At 38.6% G+C, this 27,347-nt stretch overlaps 1 protein-coding gene and 1 long non-coding RNA gene across 2 annotated transcripts; both read left to right on the top strand.

The window, feature by feature from the left end:
• Positions 1-207: 207 nt before the first annotated feature.
• LOC139737539 (uncharacterized) lies at positions 208-16,899 on the top strand. The gene is made up of 15 exons (XM_071648210.1): positions 208-523; positions 2,240-2,426; positions 2,719-2,831; positions 6,562-6,932; positions 7,236-7,409; positions 8,013-8,179; positions 9,983-10,106; positions 10,827-11,132; positions 11,648-11,773; positions 12,347-12,598; positions 12,941-13,117; positions 13,277-13,405; positions 14,671-14,811; positions 15,515-15,670; positions 16,870-16,899. Exons 1-15 carry the CDS (start codon positions 208-210, stop codon positions 16,897-16,899), a joined length of 2,769 nt encoding a protein of 922 aa, XP_071504311.1.
• Positions 16,900-20,360: 3,461 nt separating this feature from the next.
• On the top strand, positions 20,361-21,808 carry LOC139737541 (uncharacterized). The gene is made up of 3 exons (XR_011711382.1): positions 20,361-20,453; positions 21,155-21,280; positions 21,687-21,808. It is a non-coding gene; the product is annotated as an uncharacterized lncRNA (long non-coding RNA).
• Positions 21,809-27,347: the final 5,539 nt, after the last annotated feature.

The following is a 27,347-nucleotide window of genomic DNA, read 5'->3' as shown; positions in this document are numbered from 1 at the left end:
AGTCTTATTTTATGCGTTGAATATGTCAATCTTGGTTCGAAACAAAACACATTTTTAAAAATGTTTTCTTGTGGATCATACTTAGGTCAATTAACAAAGACAACAAACAAAACAAAAATCAATTGCAAGGCAGATTATTGCAGCAAATAAGCTTTAAAGTGATGCTCTATTCGGATGTCATGCAGGTCGAGACTTACCTGGCTCGAAATGACGTCTTCAACGCCAAAGCACCATTTACATGGTTTCCATGACAATAACATCACCGCTCTAACTGATCGCTTGCTTCTGGACTTGGCCGAACGCCTTCACCACGACGACTATCGGCGACTCGGTCTTAGACTAGGATTCAGTGAAATTAGATTACAAGGCATAGAATATTCGCGACAAGGTGCAATTTGTGAAAGTATCTACCATATGCTTACGGAATGGAAGAGGAGAGAGGGGAACAGGGCTACGATACTCGTTCTCATCCAGTCGGTTAGAGACTGCGGGAACTCCGAGGCAGCCGATTGGCTAGAGACAGGTAAGTTATCTAGGTGTATAAGGTGCAGTTAGATTTACAGAGCTATGGAAACATCAAATGGAGACCGAAACTACTGAGAAAGCGATCAATAGTGGAAAAAAAAGGTGCTAGTTGAGTCAGAAGAATTTGACATGTAATTACCTGTTATGTAATACTGACGCGATCTTTTCAAATATATTCAATGTGCTACCTAAAGGGTGATAGGCCCTATGAAAAAGATTTCCATGTATGAATCATTGTGTTATGATTATGATGAGATTGATACGTTTTACCTCTGGTTTAGCAAGTTTTAGTGGATTGGTGTGGACTGCTGACTTATTATGGCCGTGATACATACATTGTAGTTCCTAGAAATTATCCTATCACTCACAATCTGTGTTTTCTTCACTCAGAAACGGGGCTTTGCGAGCAGGTTGGACGAGCTATTTCTGGTAAGCCTTTTATAGTTATTTTGTTATTAATATGCCTGCATATATAGTAGTAAAATCACTTCCCCCTGAAGAGTAAACCAACACGTACGTCAGGCGGTATCACGTGTGATATATATACAATATGATATCAAAATGCGATCCAAAATCTAATATAAGTGCTTTAGTCAACAGAATGTGCCATTTCTGATTTATGTCTCGGACAGAAAAAAAAAAGATTCATACCTTATAGTGTCTCTGTTACTCCTACATGATCTTAACCTTGACACTTTCCTGTAACATCACGACTCTGTGTTCTTTGATAAACACTGTATAAAGCTGAGAATTAGGACGATTCCTCTCAAGCAAGGAACGACATCACGAGTATTTATCAATAGATGAATGACTGAGGATGATTCATGTTGTCATTGAAAGCTGCAAACCACTCATGATTAAATTTTACAAAGATGATTTGTCTTGAGAGTTTCTGGTTAAAACCATGAACAGAGATGACTTCAAAATATCACTATATCACAATAACATCATCAGCACTATGACATCATTTTCCAAATAGTATCCCATGGAGTGCCAACCATGTCCACAATTTGAAATTGAACAACTTATTGAAGGTCAGCCTTTCACTCCACTAGCAATTGAAATGACAACATTGAGTAACTCCTAAGAGAATGACAATGTGTGTCAAAGTAGCATTCTATTCAAAATACAAAAATTAATTGATTGTATACCGGTCGTCCAACTATCATAGAAACACGCGACCCTAGCTGCAAACTGTAAATGTATTCAAGTCACCACATCACTCGAAAGTCCTAGTTTTGAGTGTAACATTCTTCCTGATCTTAATGCGAATATTCAAACTCCCCTCATGGTAATATTTGGAAAATATCACCTTCGCTGACATTACAGTCATCGAAATTTATTTAACACAGTCTGTAGTTCCATTCTTGTTCATATTGTCAGGATATTTCTATTTCAAATTTTACATCTGATACATAGTGTGGGCCTCATTTAATCACGATTCAAATTTCCATTTGAAATGGTCAAGGTCAATGAACTTCATCAAAATGTAAAAGGGTTGTGTAGTGTAAGGCAAATGATTAAGAAGTGGAAGCATCCTAGTCGACTGTTTAGTGACAGCGCAAGTGTATACAATAATTTAGATCGTAAGAAGTTTTAGGTGCCACGAAAGAATGAAACTTCAAATTTTAGTAAAGACATGCCTCCTAATGATTATGTTTTGCTGTCACACGTTGTTTTGTTGTAACATTGTTTATGTCTACCATCTGAGCAGAATTCTTCCAGGACGGCGTCTTCTGGCTGTACATGGGAAATGTCAAAGATGTTAGCAGCATTCCAGACCGCTTGGAGACTATATGTCGCATCTTTGACTCCAACTTGTCCTCTGCTCCCTCTCCCCCAAAGACCGTTGAGCAGTGGAAGCATCTCCTGTCAAAGCTAATTTCCCAGCGATATCCAAGGTTTGCTGCAAACTGCATTACATTAGGCCTCAAATTACAATGAAATAGTAAAAAAAAAATCTAAGTCTGTTTGGTTATTGGTCAGAATCGATATGACGTATGTCGAATCACTTCCTAATATACTCGAACAAGTCAGAACTTGACAGTGTAAAATATGGTACATCTTTATCTTTAAATTGGCATTTAAATCAGCGTAAGCTCGCGGAAACAAATTTACATATCCAAGAAATGGAAGGAACAGGTAACAGTTTGGTCTGTGGTAACAAAGTTGTATGGTGTGACATCCTTGCAGGTGTCTCCTGGTACTGGATGATGTGTGGATACCAGCTGTGGTCAGTGCCTTCGATGTCAAGTGCACGATATTGATTACCACCAGGGACAGTGGAGTCACTAATCGTGTTCCAGGCAAGTTCAACCTCCGTTTACAATTTCATCATAATTAGTATATGGCTTCAGTACATTTGCACAAAATCAAAATCCTCATCTTGAATAGTGATGATATACTTTGGGGTAACATTGTTTAAGTAAAGTTGACCGAGTGTTTGAGTGTTTTTTTTTTATCTACACGAAATTTATATTTTTGTAAACAGATGACATTTTGCTGTGCCTAAGTTATTGTATGAAGGGAAATGATTACGACCGTCTAATTCTGGAACAAAGACGATGTGATGATACTAAATGTATAAGACATGTTTTCGTCATCTTCAGTTGAATCAATAATTTTGAGTCAGTTATCCCCCTTTGTTAAACAAGAAACCAAAAATATACTTGAGGCAATGCAGCAATATTGGTAGAAAGCATCGGCAATGTTTGAGGGTAGTCGTACTATTTGTTAAAAAGTTATGAGTTTTTGCATTTCCACTTTGTGTTCGCAAAATTATGAAACAAACAAATATTATATATATATATATATATATATATATACACAGGGCGTATCAAAAAAACGTTACACTTTTGAAAAAATTGTCTAAATTACATTTCAAAAATATTTGGAAGATTTTTTCATATTTATGGATGCCCAATAGTCTCATCTATCAAGTGCAATCAACAAAACAAATTTTTGTTCACGCTTGGCTGAACACTGACGCTCTTTGTCCAGAGTGTGAAAAATGACTTGCGCCAAATTGAAAAAAGATGGAAAATTCAGCCAGCAGTCCAAATAAGTGCTCCCATTCAAACAAATTGCTCTTTTGCTTAAAGCTTGGATTATGTTATGATAGTCTGAGATTTTTTTGTCAGCTTTATCGTAATTTTAATGATTTCATTTATTTGTGAGAATTAGAGTGTGTAATTACTTCAAGATCTTTAAAGCACAGTTTTCACAATACACGGACACAGCAACACCATATGCCACTTATTCATTAATGTGGCAGTGGTACCAATTAATCAACATTCAAATCATTAATCCCATTAATCAATCAATTGATTGACCAATTAATCAATTAATCAATCAATCAATCAATCAATCAACCCATCAATACATCAACTGATACATCAGTTAGTCAGTCATTGAGTAGTTAAATTAATCAGTGAATCAACCCAATAATCAATTAATCACTTTTCAGTCATTGAAATAATCAATTGGCTGATTGAATGAATAAATTTACAAATATATCAGTTTTTCAAACATTTATCAGCCTTTAAGCCACGGGGGGGGGGGGGGGAGGTGATATTCCCTATGTCGATCTGCCACTTTAAACATGCATACAATTCTGACTGACTGCACCTGATTGATTGATTAAATGGATGATTAATTGATTGATTAATTGAATGAATGATTGCTTGATTGATTGATGGATTGATGGATGGATTGATTGATTGATTGATTGGATTGATTGTATTGATTGAATGATCTGATTATGCATTAATTATGTACTTTTTTTCTTGACTGAGTGACTGGCATGTGGGTTCGATATGTCTGTGCATGATTTGTGATAACTGTGCTTAAAAGATCTTGATGTTGTTAATCAACCTTCCATAACACAATGGAATCATTTAAAACGTGACAGAAAATCGCCAGAAAAACTATCATAACATAATCAAGACTGTGAGCAAAAGAACAATTTGTTTGAATGACAACACTTATTTGGACTGCTGGCTGAATTTTCCATCTTCTTTCAATTTGGCGCAAGTCATTTTTCACACTCTGGACAAAGAGCGTCAGTGTTCAGCCAAGCGTGAACAAAAATTTGTTTTGTTGATTGCACTTGATAGATGAGACTATTGGGCATCCATAAATATGAAAAAAATCCAAATATTTTGAAATGTAATTTAGACAATTTTTTCAAAAGTGTAACTTTTTTTTGATACGTCCTGTATATATACAATTATTACTTTGCAATAATATTTCATCCATTAGTATAAGTATCAAGTCGAGGAAATATGTACTTTTCATAAAAAGTTACATTTTGCAGAATTCTATATGTTTAGTAGGCCTATTTAGATTTGTATATCGTTGTACATGGGTATCGTAACGCACTGTAGTCTTCTGTACCGAAGTTGAAAAAGTCATAACGTTTTACCCTAGGGCCGGGGAAGGGGGATCCACCCCTGGACTTTTCGCGCAAAAATTCGGCAACGCGTAAACACCACGTTGTAAGGCTTCTCGACTTTTTCTTCCTGAGTCTCGCGCAACTCAGAAATTTTCAATGTCCAAACGACCAAATTTTGTGACTTAGGTACATTTCCTATGGAAAACAATGCGTGCCCTGTCATGAAACTCATAAAAACCTGACAATTTTGACCATTTATCTTTTTGAATGATCACTTTTATTCTAACTATAATGGTACAAAAGTGGCCAGTGACAATTTCCAATGAAAAAAAAAACCCAAACAACCCAAAGAATAAACAAAAGTAAAAAAAAAAACAGAGGAAAACCGATTTAGCATAGCCAGAAAAAAAAAACAAAAACTGGCCTGTTGAGGATTAAACGGATTGTCCAGTTTTCCTAAAACTTCTGTTTATTAGGGTTCATTCTTCTCTGAGGATCTGGAACATCTTAAACTTGAATAAAAACCTGAATATTTTCCTACAAACAATTTTGAAAAGGATTATACTCACCAGTCTCGCGAATTGACGAAATAAAGGTATGATGTAGCCAAGTCTCCCCCATCCTTAATTACTCATGTATGTAATTAAGAGTGTGCAGGTAATGAAATTTAGTCCTTAACCCTAAAAGGGCCGGGGGGGGGGGGCGGAATCCGCTCCCCCCCCCCCTCGACGTTTCGCGCTATAAATCTGTAACGCGAGATAAATCTGTAACGCGAGAAGGCCTCGTCGCGAGGTGTCCTGACTTTGTTTGTTCACGTCTCGCGCAACTTTTGAGACCAAATTTGCAACGTCCGCGCATACTTTCGCGAAGCCACGCCCATTTTTGTAGCGGAATGTCGCCCCAAAACGGGCACAATTTTGTGATTTTGTGTACATTTCCTAGGGAAAACAGTCATGAAAGTCATAAAAACCTGATTATTTTTACAATTAATCACTTTCATTGATTAATTTTGTGCTAATTATGGTAGAAAAGTGGTCAGTGACAATTTCCAATGAAAAAACTAAGAAAAAACAAAAGTAGAAAAACAAAGAATTACATAAGAAATTCTGAAAACAATTAAATACATAAGAAATTAAATGAGTTTTGGAAGTTTTTGTGATATACAATTGTTGAATATGCTAAAACAGATTTACAGATCAAAAATTAGACTCTCAATGCTTTTAATTAGGCTAAAATATATCTTGAGCTTAATTTGCATAATCAATTAATTAAAATTAGAAATTGATTGTTTCAAAAAATTTTATGACATAATCTTGTAGATTATGACGTGGGTCTCACGCATGCAAAATTTCATCGCGATCGCACCACCGATGGCCGAGATCTGGGGGGGGGGGGGGCGGAATCCATCCCCCGTCTGAGCATAGCCAAAAAGCCCGGCCCTTTTAGGGTTAAAGTTGCAAGACTATGACTTTTCAATACCACAATCAACGCGATAAAATATTTAATTAGTTATTTATACAAATTAAATCAAGCGCCAGCTTAGGACATTAAGTTGTAATCAATTTTAGGCGAATATCTGTGCTGGAAAAAAAAATAGAAATACAGGAACATCATAATTTTAAATTATTACAATTTGCTGCCAGGTCACAAAGAGGAAATCAATCTCTCCCAAGGGCTGTCTGAGGCGCAATCCAATGAATCACTGGCTGAATGGACGTCCACTCCCATCACAAATCTCCCTCCCCAAGCGGCCACTATCCACAGCTTGAGCCATGGGTCTCCGCTGGTCATTGCTATAGTGGGCGCCCTTCTCAGGGACTTTCCCGATCGCTGGAATTTTTATGCATCTCAAATGGAAGCGAGCAAGACGACAAAATTGACGTCAGACTCAAGTTACGAATATCGCAGCGTTTACGACGCCATGGAGATGAGCTTAGAGCAGCTGAGTGAGCTGCAAATGGCGGTGTACTCCTGGTTTGCTGCCTTTGACAAAGGCACGCAGTTGTCATGCAAGGTGTGCCCGAGTATATACTTATCTGCGTAGACGTTCATGGAACAATGAAGAGAAACGTATCCCTCACTTGTACACGTCACTGATTTGGGCTTTGTGTGTGTGTATTGCTCGTTGAATATTATAATCTGCTCAATTTATGTCATGTATAGAAATTAAATTTTGTTCAATAAATACATTTTTCTGTCATACATTTTTCAGTGATACAACCAACGAATAATAAGCGCCTTACATAAGTATGCTTTACATTAGGAAATCTGTTGACTGAACAGTTTAGTTTAACCATTAAGACTTGTGTCCCTGCAGGTGTTAGCAATGCTGTCGGAGTGTTCAAAGGAAGAAGTAGAAGACAGAATGATGGTAATCATGCAACGCTCTCTGGTTTCATCCGAGTGGTGTGCGATCGCGCGATGTCGAGTATACTGGTTGCACGATCTCCTGCATGACCACCTTGTCGCCCGGAACGCTGGTAACGAAAAAGTAAGAACGAAAGAAATAAAAAGTGGGAACGAAAAAGGTAGGAAAATATTTTTACCGATATTTTGGTGGCGTGAAACGGAATCATCCAAGATCACAGCTATTTTGTTTAGAAAAGAGGTAAGTTTTCTTCGTGCTTGACGGACACGTTTAAACAATATATATAGGCTTTAGATATTTGACTTCGAGCAATATGTTCAATCACATTGCCTTCCTAGCCTTATGCCCATGGTTTGTTTGAAGGGATATGACATAGTTATGGTATCGAAAAACAGAGGCCCTAACAAAAGGCGGGACCCATCCTTTATTATGACCACTTCAGTGATTTTACTTTTTTTTTCATGATTTCTTAGCCATTTGAAACCCGACTTTCATCAAATAAACTTTGAATTCCTCTTAGCATATTGTATATATATATTCCTTAATGTTTTATATAAGTGGTTTCCAATTATCTCTCTAATTAAACCTTGAATCCCCGTCTCAACCAAAACTATACCATCACTCTATACCTTGTGTTTAGTTATTGCACTTTTTTCGTCAGTTCGGACCAACATGAACAAATTTTAAACAATTGTTTTCTCCCTTACTATTGTCAATGACTTGCAGCCAAGAACTGTCTGCAACGAGTTCAAATGTCTGTTAGCCATGAATCAATTCAAAAGTTGTCGAGCCAACCTCGTCGCTACGGCTTTGCAGTTCCCCATGTCAACGTGTGTCTTCAAGAGAGGCCATCGTCTTGCTGCTTCGTCAGGCCAGTTATGTCTCATAGAGACGTAAGTTCATTTTTTTTTCTTTAAGTGGAAATGTAAATACAATGTATGATCGAACAGAAGGCTCAAAATTAGCGTGACAAGTCATAGAAGAACAATCATAAAAAGAAGAAAAATAAGAAAAAATACAAATTAAAACAAACAAACAAACAAAAAAAACAGCATTGAAAAATGAAAGAGAGAACAAAGAAAGAAAACAGATGATTTGGTTTCAACTCAAACCAGTTGTAAATTCCCTTGGAAACGCGAATGCTCCAATTATCACTGGGAAATGAATGTGATCATTTAACCCTAACTAGGCCGGGCTATTTAGGTAATTGATAGAGCCGGGGGGGCCTCCCAGGCCCCCCTCCAGATCTCGGCCGTCGACCGCGCGATCGCGACGAAAATTGGCACACACATTGCCTATGATGTAATCTAAAATACCATGAAGTTAATTTTTCAAAAAATTATCATTTATGCTAAATTATGCTAATTTATGCATAATGATGCATGAAATCAGACTATTTGGTTTAATCACAAAATAAAGCTCAAAACAGGCACATTTTTTTGTGTAAATATTCTTTTTAGTGTCCTTAGCAAATGTTATAAAAAAATTGTGATATGAGAAAAAATTCTTAAGTATTTTATTGTTTTTTGAATTTCTTATATATTTCTTTGTTTGTTCGACTTTATGTTTTTCATTGTTTTCTCAATGAAATTTGTCCGCGACATCGCTCTGAACAAGAAAATATGTTATTCATTGAGTTTAATCAATAAAACACCAAAATAATCATGCCTTTATGAAATTTGCCTGTAAGCACAGTTTGCATTGAAATTGTACACAAATTCACGTTTTTGAGCAATTTATGGTCTGACATGCATGTACATATTTATGCGTGACTTCGGAACCGCGCGCCTGGGCGTCGCAAATTTGGTGTCAAAATATGCTGGAGACTTGAAAGAAAAAAGTCATGAAACGTCGCAGCGATAGCTTTTTGCGATTGCGATACATCGCGCGGAATGTCGGGGGGGGGGGGGCTCGGAGGCCCCCCCCCCCCCCGAGCCTAGTTAGGGTTAAAGCATAAGGGTCAATACGACCTGAATTGACTCTCAGAATGTAGATCTGTATTATAGTTGAACCCGTAAGAGTTTTTGTTAATGTATAAGAATTGTTGTTGCATTCTGGTAGGTTTAGTCACGGTTGCAAGATGAATTATCTGCTTGTAACATGGTGTTTACTTTTAATTGATGTTATATATGACTTGACCAAGCAATAATTGTGTCTATCTCAATCTATCTATATCAATTAGGGCTCCTATAGTGAGCATCAATATAATTATGAAAGTGAGGTGGTGACAAGAAATTTATATATTAACAATTTAATAACGATTTCTTGTAATTTTTAGCCGGCACCTAAAGTCTTGAAAAGAAATGTGAAGAGACAGATTATCACTAACCAGTATTTAGCCACGGGGGTTAATTGCCCTGATACACTGCTGACAAATTGTCTTCGGAGCATAGTTATGTCGGCGGAGCAAAGGTTACGGAGCATTTGTCGCAGTTTTCAAAGCAACTGTGAAGTTCTTATTATCGTCAAGCACATACATACACATACACATACACACACACACACACACACACACACGCACACACACACAAGAAACACTTGAGTGTAAACATTAATGCTGCAACATGTTCCATGATTATCATAGGAATTACGAAAAGGCCAGGAGCATAAGAAAAACAAAACAAAACAGCAGACAAACATAAAAGGCATGGAACGCAGCCACTTGTGCCTCTTCTTTAATGATCTCTCATTGGTAGGACCGACACTCGACCGTTAGTCCACTTAATCAGGCATGGCAAATCCGGGAGAGCAGTCCGAAACGCACTTCTCTGTCCTACTGGCAAGGAAGTTGTATCTACGGACTTAGATGGAAAGTTACAGGTTTGGAAAACCGTAATCATTTTGTACTGTGCACTACAATATCTTTGTGTCAAGATTATGCACTGTCGTATGTCCCCCCCCCCCCCCGGGGGGGGGGGGGAGGGGGACTATATAAGTCATCATCATTATAATGAATACGATTTAGATGACGATTGCACCAACTCCGATAGACAAACAGCATTAACTACGAACTCAACACCTTCCATACCAGAAATAGCATCAGTTTGAGTTACTTTTGTACGGCTTAGACATAAAATCATTATACTAATCACCTTATAGCTGCTTCGTGCAATTGAAATCATGACATGAGAATGAAAAAAGAGTCAGGGTGAAGAACAGTCGAAAAAAAAGACTTTAGTATCGCCATGTAATGCAATCTACAGTACAACATAAATCATTTGAATGGAACTAAGGAAAAAAAGAACTGAAAAAAAAAAGAACCAAAGAACTTTGAGGAAGCTTATAATGTCAAGCTACATTGTACATGTTTCGATTCATTTCTTGGCTGCTAAATGCCATGAGTTGGATGTCGACGCCGAGTAGAATGAGCCCCTTTAGACTGTCGCAAAATCATCTTCCATGAATTTGTAGGTATACAAACAGAATTTAAATGGTTTTTTTTTATAAAGAAAATACGTCATCGTATAATCACATCAATAAGATTCGTCTTTCCCTCTCAAAGTTCAATCTTGTGAGCACCAACATGTTTAATCTGTTTAGGTGAGTGACGTGTTGTCAGGGGACGTCCGTCTGACTATCGAGGCTCATAGGCTAGGTATTACCACGGTGTCTATCAGTCCTGACGGGACACTGGCGGCCACGTGTTCGGAAGATCGCTCATTGTGCGTCTGGGACATCAGAACAAATAAAATGAGGGATGGAAAGACGGCCTGCGGTGATGGACTTGGCCGAGATCGTCTGGTTAAGCAGCTGACCCATGATGGCGTCAGAATCTGTAGATGCGTCTTCACTATTTACCGAAAACAACACATTCTTGTGTCTGCTGATGAGACTGGCTGTATTAAGGTAGGAATAATAATTGCACTTTCGCAGTCGAGTAATAAAAAAATAAGAAGTTGATGTATTCATTTGTAATATAGGCCTGCTGTTCAGTTTGTGTACATTCATTGAATTATTTTATGTTAACTATGATAAGACCCTTCCTATCGTTAGAAGTACTTTTTTAAAGGATAGTAATTCATCTATATCTGAATCTTCTGTAGTACGGATAAATGATTCTTACCCTTTGAAAAGCGTTATGAATTGGTGTATTTGATATACAGTTACTGGACACGACGTGTGATACGACATACAGACGAGCCATGGACACTGGTTCGTAGCTTATTACCCGATATAGTCACTGGATACTTAAATGCATTCAAGCAATTATAGCATTAATCAATGTACTTGGGAAAATGTTAATGATCATTACGATGTAAACTTGATATCAGCATTTCTAGTAAGCCTGCAAAAGAGTTATATCACAGACGCTATACTGAGAGTAAAATCAGCGGGACTAATGGGTGTTTGTTGTAAATCAGGTCTGGGATGCAAACTTCATGCTGATATGCTCCATAAAGGCACATCAGACAGCAATCAGAGGATTAGACGTCAACCATGGAGAAGGATACATACTCACCGTGGCCAAGAACCACTCCACAGTCAAGGTAAGAATTTATGTACTACTTGGTAGGAAATTATAATATGTTTGATAGATATGCTGTACAAATACAAATGTGTTTTGGTCTATCAAAGAAACAAAGGCACTGAAATTAATGCACAGTAGAGGAGACTTACAAAGTATAACCTTTGAGGTTACTGGTTTCTTGGTGCTGTAAATGCACAGTGCTGCCCCTATAGTGACAAACTTACAATTGCAGAATAGACTTTTATTTATTGGTCCAGCATGATGACAAACAAAAAATGAAAGGAAATTCTTTGACCGTAGTCAGAAAAAACACAGTGCTCGGGAAGAAAAATATTCAGAGGATTTAATCATTATTGGAAATTTGACCATTCATAAGTTTTAAGATGCAGTAATCCTTGGGTTTTTTTTTTTATTATTATTTTTTGATTGGCCTTCAGTTCTGGATTTTGACAATGAAATTATTTTTTTTTCTTGTAGGTGTATAGGCTACGTTGTTACTGCGCCTCGCCGATGTAAACCAGTGGTGATTTCTTGATATCTCTTTTATTTCATGGTACCTATCCGGAATTGTCTCCTTTTTTCTTAACCCAAGGTATTTTCACTGCAGTCAGGTGAACAGAAATTTGAGCTTGACCACGATGATGAAGTGCAGGATGTGGCGTATCTAGGGAACGGCCTCATCGTTACAGCCACGTGGTGCGAGCTGCAAGTCTTCAACTCTAGTAGACGACGTCTTTGTACATGGAGTGAGTGTGATCCCAACGCGACAATGGAGAACATATCAACGTGCGCCTGTGCAGATGGGCAACTCCTCGCAATCTTCGGCAGGGATGGGATAGTCACGGTGAGCTGTAGGCCGCCAAGACAATCACTGCCACAATGAGCCTTACTCTCGCTGACTTTTAAACTTTCAATGGCACCTGAACTGAAATTCGACAAAATAGTTCAGAAAAGTCTCATGGAACTGTAAGGTATAATTAGAAAATACTTCCTTGTCAGACCTATTCTTTTACTACAGAGAATTATTTGATCAATACACGTACTAGGGAAAGACAATGAAGAAACTATATTATAGACGATAAGACATGCCTGCCAACATGCGGGTTGAAGCTGCTGTACGAACATCAGTTCAATTCTTCGACTCAATGGTATTAGCTGTCTGTCATATCTCCCTGTTTTCTTCCAGGTTTTGAAAATGGGCATCACTTTCCTAGTGAGCAGAAAATTGTCCATATTCTGTCGTCTGAAGATTGGCGGAATATTTCGTCGAGTCACTGATGTGTCATTAGCTGTAGTAAGCAGAGGGAAACCAGCCAAAGAATCCGTGTTTCTCACCACCGCGCAAGATTGTGGTCTTGTACTGGTAAGTTTTCAGCGGCCATAGTTAACACTCAATGTTGGCTAATTTTACACTTTGTTTTGCACATGTTACTGGGGTGTAAACATCTTTTTATTCCTTGAATTGTGTGTCTGCAAAGTGTGTGATGATTTGCGTTCTTCGCTCTACTGCTAACTTTTCCAGGTTTGGAACCTTGCTAAAAAGACACCGCCGGTCACTGTTAATCACGCCCTCTACGATGTATCCTTCAAGCCCAGTGGAGAGTTTGACTGCCTGATTGGTGCTGAACACGATGGATCAAAGAATATTGCGGTACACCAAGATATATTCATTTCAATCTACATTTTCAAATAAAAAAAAAAACCAAACTATTCAACAGTGAGTATACAGAACAATAATTTTATTGTGTGTTGGCACTGCAAGATTATTCATTATAAACGGGAAACGATTAGCATACTCTCACACCCACATAGGAAAATAATTCACAACTAAAATACATACATTCAGGAATAAAACAGCGAGGTACACTAAACCACACCCCAAAACCTACCTGCAAGTGCACATAAACAAGACTTTGTCATCCCATGATTTGTCGCCTTTCCCATACTTTAAAATGTAGTAGTAGCGTTTACACTATACGTATTGGTTTACAGGTAGAGTGAGGTAAAGGTAAAACGAGGTTATCCAAGGCAAACTCTGCTAATGATAGCGGTCTCCCAGTCTTCTCCTATTTGTTTAGTATGGCATACAGTATACAAAGTCTCTTCTGTATATTCTAATGATAAGTATCATATCAGGATCAGTGTTTTTACGAAATAGACAGTTCTTATTGTTGGCCTATAAATTGTAGTAACTTTATTTCTCTTTAGTTAGAGTGCAATTTTAATGCAGGTATCTTTTCAACGATATACGTCACTTGTTCTATTTAGGGAAAATTTTTGAGAATATCACATCATCACACACATTCTAATTATTTTGTTTTCCTGCAGCTTTAATCAAAAATGTCTCAACTTGATATAAATTGATATAAACATATCTGCTTTTGTATTTGAACGCATACTAGTAATCCTTCATTTGTTTTGTATCCCGTTATTTTGCTATGTATATTGCAGCAAAAAAAGTAAAGAAAGGAAATAAAGTAGGAACCTGCAAGAGAGAGGAAACACTAGGCAAGGTTTAGATTGACTGAGGGAAACCTCTACATTATCTGGAGCAAAATATGTCAAGTCAATAGCCAACCCCCATTTCACTGAACAGATGATATGTCCAAAAGACGAAAATATTGCAACTGAAATCAATTAGAAGATCACAAATAAATCGAGAATTATCATCCGTCTTAGTCTGATTTTGGGACATACAATGTATTGTAATACTCATAACCTAATCCTAACCCTCCCTAGTATCTTGCGTCTGTTTATGACTAAGATAAATTACGCTTCAATCGCATGTTGAGACAATTGATAATGTTCCTAGGAATTATATTGATTTAAGATAGAAAGAAATTACTTGCCACTCGTTCTGTAGAAACGTATGATGCAAATTACCGAAAGTATGCAATGCTTCATTTCAAATCACAGGTGATGCGTCCTGAATGTAACGGGAACATGCAGTTCAGCTCTTATGTGTTCAAAGCCGCTGAGGATGAGACCATAATGACACTACAAGCTTACCAGTCAACAGGGAAGGCGGGCATCTATACGGACAGAGGCGCAATCAAGGTTGATTAGAAAAAATTCGGAATTGTATTTTTTTTTCTGTGTGTGTGTAGAGATGAATTATACAGAACACTTATTTATGGGTTATAGACATTTGACTAAGAAAAATTATAAGGAGTTACAGAAAGTCCCGTTACTCTCCTTTGGCTGAAAATTTCTGTCGGATTCATTAATTCAATAATTGTTATAAAGTGCATATTGTTCTTCACATGGTAAAGTTAGCTGTTCAATCGTCTTTGCGATGTCATCATCACCCCAATTCTGCTCATTCGTCATTGGACAAAGGTGGGTAGTCCCCTACATTTATCTAGTTGCATTTAACATCTGACTTCCACAGGAAGTACAATTGGTAGATTGAATTAAAGTTGACTTTTTTCATTACGTTCTACTAGCTTAGGAAAGCTCTTTTCATCCGTTACTTGCTCTGTTATTATGTTATGTTCCAGGCTGTCAACAGTTAGACGTGACGCATGTTTGCCTTTGATGAATAAAAATGATAAAAACAGTTCTTTTACATCATCGAGATAGTCTGCTTTTTTATGGAGATGGCTCATAATACTTCCTTTTCATCTATTCTGATGTCAAGTGGCAATCCAGTTTACATGAGAAGAGAATAATACAACGTATCAACTTTGATTGACATTAAATATCAAGTCAATTATTACAGAAAAATAATAACTGCCTTATTTTCGACTTTATTCTGTAGATTGTCAAACTTCCACTATCAGGGAAGACCTGGAGCAGTCCAAAGAAGTCTTTTGATGTCATCGAACCGTCAGAGAGCAAACTCCTGCTGTGTAAGCTTCTGTCTGACGGGCATGAAGTTCTAACTGTGACAACAGGAGCTCAGATATGCGTAGAGGTTGGTACATACTGTAGCAGGAAAATGACTTCTGCATTATGACAATTTTACAGCACGTACTTTCTTTTTTTTTTAGCTTATAAAAAAAAACACCTAAGGAGAGGAGAAGCTACAGCGGCTTAAAAAATATGAATAAAACACACATACCGACTATTGGAAGTGGACACCTTCATTGAGAGATACCTTTGGAAATTCATTGACAGACTTCACGTAGAAATCTGGTACCCAATCTGCCTTCTTGTAATAAACTGATGTACATCATTATTCTTTCAGTCGAAGTGTATCCACTAAATTTTTAAAAATCAGGAACTGGACATGAACCTTACGTCGTGCAACGTTTCGCTGATTAGCAATCAGCTTCTTCTGGTGTCCTTCCAATGCTGGAAGGATGGTCCGTATAATAAATGATTTTTAGCTCACCTGAGCCAAAGGCTCAAGTGAGATATTGCGATCGCTCTTCGTCCGGCGTCCGTCGTCCGTCGTGCGTCATACGTAAACTTTTTACATTTTCATCTTCTTCTTGAGAACCCCATGACCGATTTTCACCAAACTTGGCAGGTAGCATCCCTAGGGGGATAGGATCTCAATTTCTTCAAATGGGCACCATGCCCCACCTGGGGGCCCCCAGAGTGGCCCAAACCCCCTAAAATTAAGGAATCTTAAAAATCTTCTTCTCTAAAACCGGAAGTGATAGAGCTAAGTTAATTTCGATGTTATTTAGTCTTTTTGTCCACGAGGAGACTGCAAAATACAAGCTTAGCTTTTTAGCATGTCTCCTCCATTTCCTGCAACTTTAGTTTTGATTCAATATTCTCTTGCTTTTTTTCATGCGTAGTATTGTTAACTTCACGTATTTTTCTTTGTTACGACATGGTATTGATGTTGTGTTATTTTGTGTATGAAAATGTTGTTGGAAATGAAATAAATGAAATGGAAAAAAAAATACCAGGGAGGTGAGACAAAGTTTGTACATTGATGACTGTAGTTTCAAATTTGTTCATGGCGGGATCAGGGTTGCCCCCCTTGGGACCCACGGGAGGGGGTGGAGAGGGGTCCTAATTGGGCCCAAATTGTACATTTTCTTCTTTTCTGGAAAATACCGTACTGAATTTTCACCAAACTTGGCAGGTAGCATCCCTAGGGGGATAAAATCTCAATTCCATCAAATGGACACCATACCCCACCTGGCGGTCCCCCAGGGTTCCCAACCCACCCCCTCCCCCTCGTAAGGATTTTTAAAAGATTTTCTCTAGAACCAAAAGTGATTGAGTATATTGATGACTGTTTTGTCAAGTTTGTTTACAGCAGAATCAGGGTTGCCCCCCCCCTCCGAACCCAGGGGTGGGGTGGGATGGGTCCAATGGGGACTTAAATTATACATGTTCTTCTTGAAAACCCCTTAATGAATATTCACCAAACTTGGCAGGTAGCGTGCCAGGGGATTAAGATCTCAACTTGTTCAACAGGTCACCATGCTCTCCTTACCCCCCAACAGTAATAGATATTTACAATTGTTCCTCTCTAGAACCAGAAGTGATAGAGCTTTAAGTCTTTTTTCTTTCAAACTGCATAGTCCAATATTCTATAAAGTAGAGTGTACTTGGCAGATATTTTTACCAGTGTGATGGAATGTACATATGGACACCATGCCCCCAGCTCTCAAAGTTACCCCCATGACAAGTGTCCAATGTTTTTAGGTAAGAGTCTACTAGAATGCATGGAAGGTGAACTTGCGATACTCAGGTGAGCGCTAGACCCCCGGGTCTCTTGTTTATTATAAGCTCTGACGCGCTTCCAGTACGTGAGAGACGGCTCGGAGTCTATCGAAGCTCGCCTGTCTGGATATGGAAGCATATATCCTGAAAGATGGTACTCTGAAAACTACCGTGTACCGGAAACCAACACACGCCAACCTATGCTTGCACTTTGAGTCTCACCACGAAGTGGTACACGAAATAATGATTGTACACTGAACTCTCTTCCACAGAGCTGACAGTGTTGTTTTCGACACGATAGAACTGCAAAAGAAAAAGGAGATTATTTTAACAAGCCCTGACGAAATGTGGGTATCCGGACTGGTCACTCACCAAAGCTGAGAGCCCCAAACAAAACTCCGACAAGAGCATCCAGGGGAGCCAGGAGCATCACCATTTTTTTTTTGAAGGGGGTGCGTTTTGACACTAAATGTATTCTGTGATTTTTTTAATTTATTTGATTTATTGGCTCCTGTGTCATCATTAAAATAATAAACTATACATTGTACAAATTGTACAAGTGATTGTATACATACGCGAATCTTGCAATGAAGGACTATACGGAGTTTCACTATGTGACGGTGTGATATCCTCGGCGAGGGAGCGAAGCGACCGAGCGGAGGAGGGTGTGGGAGGGGGATACCCCACGGTAGGGACGTTTTGTAAAAACAAGGGTGTTAAGTCGCGTTTAGAGAGCATTTTAAATCAAATATCTAAGGAATTACACTTAGTCAAAAATCACTGCGAAGGACTATGATCGTAACTTATGAAAACTATTTACATGTATTTTACATAGTGGGAAAATCACTGTGAAGGATTATGATTAAAACATTCGGGGGGTTCATTATGTGACGGTGTGAGATCCTCGGCGAGGGATCAAAGCGAGCGAGCGGGGGAGGGTGTGGGAGGGGGATACCCCCTCCCATGGTAGGGACTTTTTGTAAAAACAGAGTATAAAAGTCGCGTTTACAGAGCATTTTTAAATCAAATTTCTAGGGAATTTAGCATGATAAAAAATCTGTATGAAGGACTCTACGGGGGTACATTAGAAGGACTGTACAGTACTGGTTTAGATGGGGGTTCATGTTTTGAACATTTCTAAGTGAGATACTGAGAAACCTCTTATGAAATATGGGAGAGCATGTAATTTTAGGAAGTGTTCAACGTTTGTTTGGTGAGGATTGGTTTTCGAGTGGCTGAGATGTCCAAAAAAGTGATGATAATAAAAGACCATAGGCCATGTCCTTTTATTAGGATCTCTTTGTTTCACCTTGTTGTTGGATGTCTCAGCCATTTCAAAGCCGATTTTCATCAAGTAGACTTTTGATACCCCTTAGAATTGCACGCTCTTTGACATCTCATAGATGGGTGTCTCAATATCTCGCAAAACGTTACAAGCTTAATCCTCACCTCGACCGGAACTGTATACACCCTTTAAGTGACGGTGTGAGATCCTCGGCGAAGGAGTCTAATGAAGCGACCGAGCGGGGGAGGATGTGGGAGGGGGGAAATACCCCCTCCCACGGTAGGGATTTTTGTAAAAACAAGAGTGTAAAAGTAGTGTTTATAGAGCATTTAAAATCAAATTTCTAGGGAATCAAACATAGTAAAAAAAATCGCTATGAAGGACTTTACGGGGGGGGGGGGGGGGGGGTACATCATGTGACGGTCTGAGATCCTCGGCGAGGGATCAAAGCGACCGGAGGGGGGGGGGGGGGGGGGAGGCACGCTAAGGACTTTTGGTATAAACAGAAAAGTTGCGTTTACAGACGGAGCTTTTGCATCCTCAGAATTGAAATTCAATAATCCGTTGCACAATGAGTGAAATACCATACGGATACAGTACGGTCGATAGACATTGTAAAAAATTAATAAAAGAGAACAATAATTTAGCGTCCGGCGTTGAGGTCGCTCGCAGACTGAAGTGTTTTTTGTTTTTTGTTTTTTTTTTGTCTGAAGGGGGGGGGGAGGGGGTGGGGCGCGTTCTGCCGCACCCAACGCACTCCCCCCCCCCCCCCTCTCCTGGTGACGCCCATGGGAACGGTCAATCTAACACCCGGAACGGGAAGATCACCATCACCATCCCTTACATTTCCAACCTTTCAGAATATTGGCTAAACACGGTGTCTCCTTAGCATTCAGACCTCACAATATGTTCAGCAGAGACTCTTCCACATCAAAGACAAAACACCGAAGGAACAAAAAAGGAACATATGGTATAAGTGCCCAAAGAAAACTGCGAAGATTTCTATATTGGAGAAACTCAACATTCTTGCACCCAGCTTGTATGAGCCAACAAAGAAGACCAAGCAGCTTTGACAGTACCCCCGAATCAGCAGTTAACTCTCACCCTCAAAGAGGCCAACCATTCATTTAAAAGCAATGACGTGCGTTGGTTCGAGCGACAGGCGTCAAAGAATCCGTTTGAGAACGAGTGGGGGAGCCCAGTCTCAACAGGAAGGGAGGGGGCTCTGACCGTTTCAACCTATCACATGCCTTGCTTGGACCTGGCGATCCCAGAGATTTCGAGAAGGCTTCAGCCCTCTGGAAGCGCATCAGTGAGTGAAATTCCTGCACAACTTCAAGCACAATTTATCATATTAAGGACCATTCTTCCAGCACTGGCAGGGGTCAGAGGAAGCTGATTGTTAATCGGCAAAACGTCGCATGACGCAAGTTTCAAATCAAGTGTTTGATTATTAAGAATATGAAATATTTGCTGTTGTAGAAAGGGAATTCTACCCACCCGATTTAATGTAATATAGACGAGTGATGTCCCTAAGACAGTCAGATGCTGAGAAGTAAGTATGGACATGTGCATAAGAGACTGTAATCAACAAGAAAAGTAGGAAAAAGTTCGGAGTGAATCTCACGAAATGTCCTCGTGTCATTAGATATGGTCAACCGACAAGCAGGGGTCAATCCTCTCCTCTCGCTGCGTAAATAACCAAGGCCTGTCAGCTGACCTGTCACGTGATGAAACTGCTCTTGTCGTGGGATGTGCTGACGGCACTGCTCTGTTATTCACGGTAAGAAGCAGTACTCTCTAAATTCCGTGGATTGAAAGTCAATCTAATAAATTGTAGTCAGGGACCAATCCAAAATTGGATTGAAAGTTTCAATCGAATAAGATTGAATTCTAAATCTATTAGATTGAAAACTTCAATCCAACGTTTTGATTGGTCCTTGACTACAATCTATTTCAATCTAAGGAATTTATAGTGTATGGCAGTCATGAACGGACATGCTGAGTAAATCTAGTATCATTTTCAAATTCAAAATAACTGATTAGTTGAGCATCCTCATTGGAGAGAAGAAAACATTCGCAGAATGTATGCAGTATCGACGAACACTGACTGTGTGGAATGACATGATTATAGGAGTATGCCTGACATACCATTTTTTTTTTAAACAATATGATTCTGGAGGCAGATACATGTGCTAACAAAATCTTACTGAACGAAAGATGTGTTGTACCTAAAATGATTTTAAGGCACTGGTGATAAATATGCACATTGGACTTTTTCGAAAGAGAAATCAATTGACAACTATTCACCTAAAGAAGTGAACTGTCGAAAAAAAAATCATGGCCACATACTCTTGAATTAGAACATTGCTTCGAATGATAGGCAGATGGACGGGAGTGACATTCGTACGTTCGAACTGCTCTTTGTACAATCAAATATATAGTAATCAAGTGAAATTAGGTTTGCTTTTTGTTCCGGTACAGTTGCTCGAAAGGAGACTGAGTGAGGGTGAGGTAACCAGCTTGAAAGGACCATCCAGCCGGGCAAGTCATGTAGAATTCTCCGCCGATGGATCGCTCTTGTTGATGCGAGGTTGGAAACAACTCGTGGTGAGTTGGAGTCAAGTACTAGTAACTATTGTCAAGACAGCTGGTATTTTATAAAGTACATTCTTTTTTCACAGGAATCTCAAACCACTTTCTGTATTACATTTTATGCCCACAAGCGATAACTGTTATTTTAGTTTTGGATAGCTTGTGTCTTGATACCAATTAACTTGAGGATGATTTGGTTGTTGGTTGACGCCCTTCTCCTGGATGTACTTCTGGTATAGTATGAAGATCTCAACTATAGAGAAGTCAAGAATGGGTGAATAACATCCAGGAGAAGGGTTAGTGTGTTAGTAAAATTCTTTTACTCCTACCATCGATGATTCAGTTTCCCAGTGGGGATAAACCTGAGTGAATGTCCTTGCCAAAGCTGGTGATGTATTCCTGTTTATGAAAAATTTTCAAGGTATTTGACGCGAAAACTCGGCAAGAAGTGTGTAACCTGATGGAAAATGTGGCCTTCGATCTCGCCAAGTTCTCTCCGGACGGCAGCATGATATTGACGGTGTCAGGGAAATTTTTGAAGGTAGTAAAACATTCTAGTTGTTCTAATGCATATTCCATCTTTTCTCCTCTCTGAACACTAAACATGAAGACTATAAACTCTGCTACTCTTCACTGCTTCCCAGTTGTAATTCTTACGTGGATCTGAAATTCAAGTGAACCTTTCAATATCTGCATTGGGTTATATCCAAAGGAATAAACATCAATTCACATAGAGTAATGGAACACGATAGACGTTTTTTCAGACAAGGTCAGTGTAAGTCAATTGCATTAAGGCAAACATGCACAGTCAGCGGCCAGAGTAACACTTGTCAAGCATTTTGTTCAGCACTTCTTTTCTCATTCATTAAGCTTGCAGACCAAAAAAAAAAAAAAAAAAGTGAGTCCATGGCAAAAAACAAAAAACAAAAAACAAAAAACAAACAAACAAAAAACAAAACAAAACAAAACAAAACAAACTAAGAGCTTAGGATGTACAGTGGACTTCCGTTATAACGAAATCCTCGGACCGGCAGTTTCCTTTCGTTATAACGAAATTTCGTTATAACCAAACAAATAAACAATCAAAATACATATAGAGCGCACGATGTTGCAGCCTGAATTTTTACTTCGTTATAACCGTGTTCGCTATAAAGGGAGTGCACTGTATCTGCATGTTTTCTTCATACTTTACGTACCGTTCCTACTATAGATTAGTTTATTTAGTAGTAAAACTTAACAAATGATCTCTAGTGTATCAAATAACGCTGAAGCAATTAGCCGCATTATCATCGCTCTTCATCCGGCGTCCGTCGTGCGGTGTCGTCCGTCGTGCGTAAACTTTTAACATTTTCATCTTCTTCTTGAGAACCCCAAGACCGATTTTCACCAAACTTGGCAGGTAGTTTCCCTAGGGGGATAGAATGTCAATTTCTTCAAATGGGCACCATGCCCCACCTCGGGGGCCCAAGATTGGTCCAAACCCCCCAAAATTAAGGAATCTCTTAAAAACTTCTTCTCTAGAACCAGAAGTGATAGAGCTAAGTTAATACTATGAGTTAGTACATTGATTACTGTAGTTTCAGGTTCGTTCTTGACGGAATCAGGGGTGCCCCCCTTGGAACCCTGGGTAGGGTGTGGGGAGGGGTTCTAGTGGGGCCCAAATTGTACATTTTCATCTTTTTCGTGAAAATGCCATAATGAATTTTAACCAAACTTGACAGGTAGCCTCACTAGGCGGGTAGAATTTCATTCCCATCAAATGGGCGCCCAGGGGGACCTAAATTGGGGCCTAAATTGTAAATTTTCATTTTTTTTTCTTGAAAACCCATGATGCATTTTCATCAAACTTGGTAGGTGGCATTCCTAGGGGGATAAAATCTCAATTCCATCAAATGGGCACCATGTCCCACCTGGGGGGCCCGAGGGGGCCCAACCGGACCCCAGTAAAGAATCTGTAAAGATTTTCTCTAGAACCAGAATTGTTTTAAAAGGTAATACAAGGAGTCAGTATATTGATGCATGTTATTTCAAGTTTGTTCATGGGCAGAATCAGGGGTGCTCCCTCCCTCCTATTGGGACCCAAGGGAGAGGGATGGGATGTGGGTCCAAATGGTGATGTTAATTATATAACATGTTCATAATAGTTGAAACCCTTTTGTGAATATTCACCAAACTTGACAGGTACATGTAGCATGCAAGGAGGTCAAGATCTCAATTTGTTCACTTGGGGGACCCGAGGGGGCCTAGTTCCCCCACCCCAACATTAAGGAATATTATTAAAGTTACTTTGAGTTCTTACATTGATGACTGTCGTTCCAAGTTTGTTCATTGCAGATCCAGGGCTGTCACTCCAAGTTTCCAATGTTCTTAGGTAAGAGTCTGCAAGAATGCATGGAAGGTGAACTTGCGATACTCAGGTGAGCGCTAGACCCCCGGGTCTCTTGTTGAAATAGCACTGCTTTAAAGGGCTATTGGTGCATCGTATTTCTGTGGCATTTATACGATAACCAAGATTAGTACATGTAGTCGTGAAGACGTTGTATATAGATTAAAGGAAAAAAATAAAGGAAACGCTGGAAATTCATTGAAGTCGACTGCTAAGTATGTCCAGGCCTTGACATTTCTCAGAAACCTAGTGCAATCTTCTGACGAGAAATTGGTGAATTTTGGAAGCCCAGTGAAACAGGGTTATTGCCTGCAATACCCTAATAAGTTCTGAAAACAATTGGGAGTGAATTTGTAACCATATGTTACGGTGCTTTGTATTTTGGTAACCTGACACAATACAAAAAAGAGAGAACATGTTGGTATGTGATAAGGAATAATGCATGACATGCTTTGAGCTGCGAAGTAAAGTTAGCGTGACTTTCATTGTCTGCGTTTAGATATTCTAATTGTATAATAGTTATAATATGCTCACATGGTACAGGCTGAAAATGTCTCATTTCCTCTCGAATGAAAGGTGCGTGAATCAAAAACTCTCCGTGTCTTGGGCAATTGCAGAGCAAATCTCTACGTTCAGGTGAACGATGTCCACTTCTCACCACACAGCTCCGTGTTCTGCACTGCGGGTAGCAGTCAAGTTTTGGTTAGTTCGTCTTTGTAGCTGTGACCATGAGCATTAGGACAAACCGTATATATATATATATATATACGCATATATATATACAGGATATCTATATATATATGTATATATATATATATACATATATACATACATATACAGTATATTATATATATATATATATATGTGTGTGTGTGTGTGTGTTTGTACGCGTGCGTGTGTGTGCGTGTATGAAGAAGGTATGATAATACGTAATGTAAATGTGATCTGTATAATTATGGATATTAAAACTGTTTACAGTAATAACAATGATGATATTACTGATAGCTTACAACTGAAATAGAATGGGTTCAGCCTACTTTATTCTTCGTGAAACAATAAGTATGTATTACATCAGAAGGTTAGTAAACACATGCAATGTCTTCACAAGTCATGACTTAACATTTCTGCCTTAGATGCATGTACAAATTATATACCGGTGTACAAGGCAATAACGTATAAATACGATACGAAGTTCAACACACACAAACTTCTTCATATTATCCAAAATCTCTGATCGATACAACTGTTGTAAATTTCTTGTTGACGAAATGAGCAACAAATGTGTAATATGTAAACATTTGATTAAAATCGTAGTAATGTCGAGGTATTAAATGTTGTAAGGTATATTTTCAAGCGCATTGTATAGTTACCATCCCACAGCATCTTCAGTTTTACTATAAATAAGATCAGATGAACGAAATGATGGAAGTTGCGTTGAAATCGGACATAAACTAAAGTCGGCGCAATTGTGGTTTCACATGCTTTCCGTGTTTCTAGATACACGCAATTTTAAAGAGGCGGTGGTGTCGTCACCTCACAACTTTCCCCATTATTTGTACTCTCGAAGAAGATTAAATCATATTTTTTTTTTGGTTGATAAAGCATCCGCAATCTTTATACCCTTAAAAGTCATAATGTTATCCTAGGTTATTACAAGCTCGCCATAAATTGATATGAAAAAAAAGTTTCTTGTTCACTTTTAATTCATGCTGAATTTGAAATTGAGAGAAAATTTGTGCAGAGTTCAATGCGATACTTGAGACGCATTAGAAAGTTGAAAAAAAAAAAGAATCCCCTCTGAGACTGTATATATTTGGTTGCAACTGATACTATTCTAACATGTGAAAAGAGGTGACCTTTAAGATTACATACAAGTTGCTCACTAAGTCTTAATGTATGATTTGGATGAAACCCCTACAATCCTACATTATTCATGTGAATTTGCTTTATTCCTTCTAGTCAGCATGAACCTGTTGTAGAATTGCAGTTTGATAAAGGGTAAATGATGCATGCGATGACTTGGATGTATCGCCTTTTATTTGCTTTCTTATTCCAAGGACGTCCACCTTACAGGTAAATATATTGACACACCTCACGTCATGAACTCTCTTTTTTTTTGTGGTCAAATCAAAGAGTGAATAAAGATCTTATTTGTGAGTCTAAGTCGTGCTTCCTATTCAGGTGTATTCTTTTCACGCGTGTTTCTATACAGGATGTTGGCTTCTTGAACTGGTACAAAATTGGAAACGGGACAATGAATCTACTGTTCTCATTCCGAGTGAATAGCCGTGTGCACCGAGTATCTATCAATTCCCAGTTCACTGTCTTTGTCACCGTGGACGAAGCTGGTCAAATCTACGTGTTAAAGGAAGGGAAACAGCTATGAGAGTCAGCTGAACAAATCCTGTAACTCCAACACGGATTGCTGAATATTTTGGGCAATACAAGAATGGTTTGTGACGTGACAGGTATCACTGGCTCACTCAGCAGGTGGACGATACAGTGTACCTCATTTATAATAATTTGGTTACTGGAAGAAGGAGAGGCACCTGACCGTGTACATGATTCCGAATCCTTATAAGAAAGAAAAAGAAACAAACTCCAGATCGGTAAGAAAATCCTTCCTGGGAAGATCACTGTACGTTATGTCGTTGTATGACAATTAGATTACTGCATATATGTCAGCATGCCTTTTAAGCAGTGTATTGGCTCTGATTATATCACGGATACTACAGATATAAATGTTCATTTCAAAAATGGGTCTTCAATGATTAATTTTGTTCCCTCTTCCATAAGGTCCTGCACACAAAATAAGCCTAGTAAAATGACTCGTTCTAAGCAGTAGTCACGAGTCATGACCTTTTCAACTCATCATTATACCGTGTATGATCCACAAAATGCTCCGCCTCAAGTGAAATATACGAGGTATACGTATAACATGCGCTATACTTTCGCACTCATAATGAGGTGAAAAAATCATCTCAAAATGACTCTCCAGGAAAGTGCGAAATTGCTTCGTTAAGAATACTTGAAAGTAAATACCAGTCTTTATAGACGTTAACCTACGATGGTCTCTTTTCGATCAGTTTAACTCTAATGGCCTACATGATGTAAAGTTTTATATCCCATGAATCGAACACGTATCTTTCCTTCTCCTTATTTTAAGAAAAAAAGAATAAGTGAGAGGTTGTTGTTTTGTTTTAATCAGAGTTTTATCACGTAGAAATATTTTGCCGCCAAAGTTTAGGTTGACGTCTGTGATCGTCTATATCCTGACAAATTGCCAGTTTTCCTGGCAAAGCAACGGGAAGTCATGAATTGAGACACTTAAGGGCAAGTCCAAGCTATTTTGCACCAGTAACGCGTGGGACATCACAAGAAGATTTAGCCCTATATTGCACTGTTAAGATTGAAACTTCATATGTTGGGTTGCTTTTGATAGCTAGTAGGTATCTTCATTCAAAACAATAGAAATAATGAGAATCACGCGTTCAGTATTTGATTTATGCAAATTTATTCTCAAGTAACGCGTGGGACCACAAAAATTGTCCTTTTTTTCTTCTTTTACTTTTATCTCAATTATTGTGAAAATACTTGGTATACTATAAAATCATTACAAACATCTTTTTCTACAACAATTACTGTACCTGAAACAAAACATTTCAGAAAAAAATCATGAAACTGTTTTCTCTCAAG

The sequence above is a fragment of the Diadema antillarum genome, unplaced genomic scaffold, assembly GCF_040938485.1.
Source record: "Diadema antillarum isolate AM-2024a unplaced genomic scaffold, OU_Dant_1.0 seq00000696_RagTag, whole genome shotgun sequence".
Taxonomy (NCBI): Eukaryota; Metazoa; Echinodermata; class Echinoidea; order Diadematoida; family Diadematidae; genus Diadema; species Diadema antillarum.
This window is presented reverse-complemented; position numbering and strand designations above follow the sequence as displayed.